General features: G+C 41.7%; 1 protein-coding gene across 1 annotated transcript; it reads right to left on the bottom strand.

Moving 5' to 3' along the window:
• Positions 1–1,016: 1,016 nt before the first annotated feature.
• On the bottom strand, positions 1,017–4,040 carry BBS10 (Bardet-Biedl syndrome 10). Its single transcript, XM_036252031.1, has 2 exons — positions 3,824–4,040; positions 1,017–3,415 (listed from the first exon to the last, which is right to left on the bottom strand). Exons 1-2 carry the CDS (start codon positions 4,006–4,008, stop codon positions 1,435–1,437), a joined length of 2,166 nt encoding a protein of 721 aa, XP_036107924.1. The 5' UTR covers positions 4,009–4,040; the 3' UTR covers positions 1,017–1,434.
• Between the last annotated feature and the right edge of the window lie 1,330 nt (positions 4,041–5,370).

Raw genomic sequence — 5,370 nt, 5'->3', positions numbered from 1 at the left:
CGAACCCAGGACTCTCTGGTCCACAGGCCAATGCTACAACCAGCCAGGGCGAAACAGAGCTAATTTATTCTCTCCATAGTCACAGAAATAAAATTATGTTGTCATATGGCATAAACCTTACAAAATATTATATTTAATGTAAAAGACCATGAGATATTACATTATAGGATGCTACAGTTTTTAAATACATTATTAGTCATTACTTTTCCAAGTTTAACTGTAACAAAAATTTTTAAATCAGTTTTCCTAAATGTAATCCCAACCCAAGTAGTGTCACCATCTATCCACTAACCTTAGAAGAAAGGTGCATGAAGGCAGGAACCATATCTATTTGTTTACCACAGCACATTCAGTACCTGGCACATTATAATCACTCATCAAGAATGTGTTGAATTAGTCAACTGGAAACATGTACTTAGAACAGATTAAAGCTAAGAGTTTTATTCAACAAGCACTTCCGAATACTTTGTATAAACACAGCATTGTCATACCCATGGATAGATGGACAATATTACTTGCATTTATAAACCTTTGAAATAAAATAGAAACATTTAAAATTCACATTAGAAAAAATAATTCTACACTTGATCTGGCTAAAAGGTGAAGAAGTGATAGAAATAAATAATTCTAGCTATGTACCAAATATAAAAATATAACAAGACAAAAAAACCAGTAAATACATTATTTTTACAAGCTCCTAGGGGCCAGGAAAAAATTAAAGTATGAATTCATATCCTTTCTAGTTTTAACTACAGAAATAAGTTCACAATGCACAAAGTCCTCTTTTGGTAGCATACATCAATGGTGTATGGATGGTGAATCTCTTCAGGTTTTCTACATAAAATTGAAAGAAACAAGGGGCCATATAAAAGTAGAAACCAAACTAGTTTATATGTTTTTTTGAGGAAGGAAATTGAGATTTTTGTACTCATTGCTTTAGAAATTATGAGTAGAAAAATTATTTGAAGTGAAGCAAATAATATATTCTATTATAAATAATTAAAATAGGATGGCATTAGAAGACCTCATCCAAATCTGAGATTAAATAATTCTATGAACTAAATACAGAAATGCACGGGAATAGAGAAAAAGACAGTGAAAAAAGATAAAGTAAAAAAAAGGAGCTCTAAAGAAACTCCCTCCCCCTGAAGACACAGACTAAGAGCTGAAACATAGGAATATTAAGGAGGGATGAACACATTTAATCAGATCTTGGCTTCCCTCAATCCGAGGCTTTATTCTCAGAATTGTTTCATAACAATCTAACATTTGTGTCTGAATGTCTGCTGGCCTCTTAAGTGTATTTCTTCTAGGCTTTTAAAATTATGCTGTTTTCATACCTAGACTGAACCGACTTGAGAGTCAGTGGTCATATGCCTACTTTACTCTAAGGCTTGAGTTGGATTATAACTGTTTAATAAAGAACTTCCAACTTCATAGTTCTTCTTCTGACTCTTGATCATAAATTTCCCGAGGCTGTCTCTTAATACTGATTATCAAATCAATGGTTAAAATTTTGGTCAAACACTGAAGAACTGAAGTTAGTAACTGGTATTTACCAGATACTGATTCCAAACCTGTCTGACTGCTTACCATGGGTTGATTGGTTTGCAGTGCATGGAGAGCTCTAATATATACTTGCGGAAAGCTGTGCTTTCCTTTCTTAGCTTTATATAGGATTTTGGGAATGCCTAACAGTGCATTAGCTATTATTATACTAACCATGGTTGTTTCTGATTGCTGGCATTTTTTGGCATAGTTGAGAAGATAGTAATGTAACAAGATCTCAAAATCACCACCCACTGGCAAAACACAACCTGCTGATATAGATGAGAAATAGTAACTCTGGGAAGTACCCATCTCCAGTGACTTATATCTCACTGGTAACATACTTCCCTTTCTAGCAAATTTTATGATCGACAAATTTTCATGAGAAATTTCTATTCTAGAGTGTTCTGCTGTTGAATCAATAGTAGGATCACTCTCAATAAATGAATCATGGTCATCAATTATCCTGGTTTTGTTTGCAGATAAACATCTCAGTGTTTCACCTGCCTGGTATGTATCTGCTGGTGTCACTTTTGGTGTTGAACATGAAATATATGTTTCTAATTCTCCACTTGGAACTACCACATTTGAATATACTTTTAAATATTTTTGAGGTTTTGCAAGTTCATCTTCTTTCCTTACAGCTGTGCCCTGATGTGGACTTTGTATTGAGCCATTAACAATTTCTGGCAACTGATTACTTTCTCTATTCTTATAAATAAGAGGACTTGATGTATAATTCTGGTCAGTGATTTGTGTCTTGTAATTTAAATTAAGGTCTTTAAATAACTGCCGAAGCATTTTAAATGCTCCATGTAAAGCATCCTTATGTTGTTCAACAAGACCCTGTACTGGTCCACAAAGAACTATACAGTGTGGTATAAATGAACATGTGCTAATCAAGCCAAGATGAACATACCTTTTGGATCTAAGGATAAGGGGCTTACAAAATTTCACAGAAGCAGTGTTTGAGATTTCATACTGTGAAGAGGCTTGTGGCAGTACAAATGGGGAAAGACCAATGATCCTCTGAATAAGAGAAATTTCTTCAGATGATAAACATTCCACCACTGATATGCCATTCAATTCTGCATAATAAATAACTAAGTCTGGTTGTTTCACACTAGATAGGAGCAATTTTACATTCTGACTCTGTAAACGTTTCATTATTGCTTTTGTCCTTTCCATAATCCAGAATTGAGATGTCTGAAACTGGGCCTCTGAATTTAGAATAAACTCTGATCCAGAAGTTGAAAAGAGAGGCTGGATGGTTTCTGTTACTAGCACTATTCTTATATCACCATCTGCTGGACAGTACACAGAAAAGTCTCTGCAAAGCACAAGCCCTGCGTTGATCTTGGAATCTGAAACAGGAAGGCCAGTGACACCAATGGTCAGCTCTACAAAACAGTCATCCACTAAGTCAAATACTTCTTCAAACCCACTTTCACAAGCCACACACTTGAAAAAGTAGTCACACATCAATTGTGAAATAAAGTTGTGGTTATTTCTTCCCACTCTTCCACAAAAGTATGCTTCTAAGAGCAACTCTAAAGAGCTCCTACACAATGTTCTCTCTTTAGTGGATGAAGAAAAGATGGACAAAAAGTGTCTACTTAAGTGTTGGTCCATAACATAGTCTAATATTTGTGTCTGAAACGTTAGAAGAGCTTGGGAAATACGTTTCCACTGACAACAATTTTTCCAATGCCTTCTATGGGTTTGACTATTTTTCAAAATCAAAGAATCTTTTCCTTTGTCTGTGACTGCATGAAGTCCTCTGAGCAAATGGGAAAGAAAGATAATAAATGTCTTAGCACCATCTCCTGTTTTTCTTAGATGACTGGAAACACATGCCACCATCACCCTGTACAAAAAAGAAATAAAGCAACTCAGATTTTCAGTGGGCTGCCTTCCTACATCTAAATCAAGCTGAAACCATGTTTTCACAGCTATAAGCATAAAATGAGACTACTGTCCCTTTGATATGTCCTTAGTTTGGGGTTTCCCTTTTCCGAGTTACTGGGTTCTATTCCAAGATGCCAGGGTCGGGTGGAGCGGGGAGGGGAGGAGTGAGAGCTGTTCTTAAGAGCTGATGAGATCGGCTGTCCAGTATAAGGTTCCCTCTGCGGAGCGCTAACCCTGAGCGCACACCGGTCTCACCCAAGCCCAGCTTTTTGCAAGAGCACAGCCTCAGGGCCAGTACGTTCGCGGAGATGGCCTGGGGTAACCGTCCGTAGTACGCTCTCCAGGGCTGAAGAGGGGACGCGGGTACCTGGCTATGGGATGGTCTAAGTGCAGCGCCTCCAGGAGGCGGCCTCCATCCCGGCTGAGCAGCACCTCGCCCGTGGGCTTCGTACACAGAACTTGCCGCCCCTCGGGCCCCACGCAGCCGCTCACGATGGTTTCTAGCACCTCCGCGACCTGCAACGCCGCCTTCACGGAACCCGCAACAGCCATAGCCCCTCGGGGTCAGGCGGCCCAAGCCACCCTCGCAGAACGCAGGACGGCCTGGAGGGGGCGGTGCGCGGCACGGCCGGAAGCGGAAGAGGCGGGGAGGAGCCCGGAAATCCGGGCAGCTCGGCTTCTCGGTTGGGCGAAGATCCTGCCCTTCCGCTCAGTCCTCGGCCGGCGCAGCACGGCCGACCAGTGGGGCTCGCGGTCCCATAGCCCGCGGAGAAGGAAGAGAGATCTGGCCTCCCGGGCCCGGAAACCACAGTCCCTTCCCCAGATCCCTGGGAGAACTCGTTCCCTTCCGGTTTCAGCTGCCACCAGATCCCTCCGAGTCCCGGGAAGCTTGCCCCGAAGTTGGCACGAGGTGGAGCCTGTGGGAAGGAGGAAATGGGTACGCGGGGAGACCTCGGCTCGTTCCCTGTCCCCGCAAAAGCAACTCTTGTTTCCCAGCAAAACCTCTGCCGTGGACTCACACCTATTCTGGCCACTGCCCATCAGCTGTTCACCTTCCACTCGCAAGCAATTTGGGGATGTAGGATGGAAGGCGAGAGCCTAATGAGGGTCACACGCTGCAGGCTTGAGGCTTTTCGCAGGGGCTTTGCCACATTTCCTGGGCTCGGGTATCACTGAAATCCCAGCCACCACAGTCTACTTTAGCAGAAGTAACGTGAGTACTTGGCCATACTGGTTGGGGGTCCGTAGTATGCTTTAAAAACACAGTGCCCTAACACGACTAGATACAATCCAACGGCAGGAAAACAAACATACTGTTAGAAAACAAACATTCAAAGATGAAATGGTCAGGAGCATAGGTTTAAGATTTAGACCTGGATTTGCTCTGCCATTTACTCATCTGAAATATTTCAGCAAGTGATCATTTTTGTTTCCAATTCTCTCATTAAAAAAAAAAAAGGAGATAATAGGTATGTAACTCTTAAGGTTTTGAAGAGGGTGACAATGTTTACAAAACGCTTTTTTTTTTTTTTTTGGCATGGTACCCAGCATATACTAAGCACTCAACAGTAATATTTTACAGCTCACCCACCAAATTCCTGTGACATGTCACCACTGTATGGGCCTACTATCTCTACAAAAAAGGGATAATCTGTAAGGTGCCTAAGAGTCTGTTGGCATAATAGCATAACACAGGACACCTATTAAAGAGTGTGGTCAATGCCTGGCAGTGTGCTCAGTGATTGAGCATCAACTCATGCACCAAGAGGTCGCCAGTTCAACTCCTGATCAGGGCACATGCCCAGGCTGTGGGCCAAATGGGGGGGGGGGTGCAGGAGGCAGCCAATCCATGTTCTCTCTCATCAATGTTCCTATCTCTCTCCCTCTCCTTCTCTCTCTCAAATCAATAAAGAA

This window comes from Molossus molossus, unplaced genomic scaffold, assembly GCF_014108415.1.
Source record: "Molossus molossus isolate mMolMol1 unplaced genomic scaffold, mMolMol1.p scaffold_m16_p_10, whole genome shotgun sequence".
Classification (NCBI taxonomy): domain Eukaryota; kingdom Metazoa; phylum Chordata; class Mammalia; order Chiroptera; family Molossidae; genus Molossus; species Molossus molossus.
Note: the sequence above shows the minus strand (reverse complement) of the source record. Positions and strands in the feature narration are given on the sequence as shown.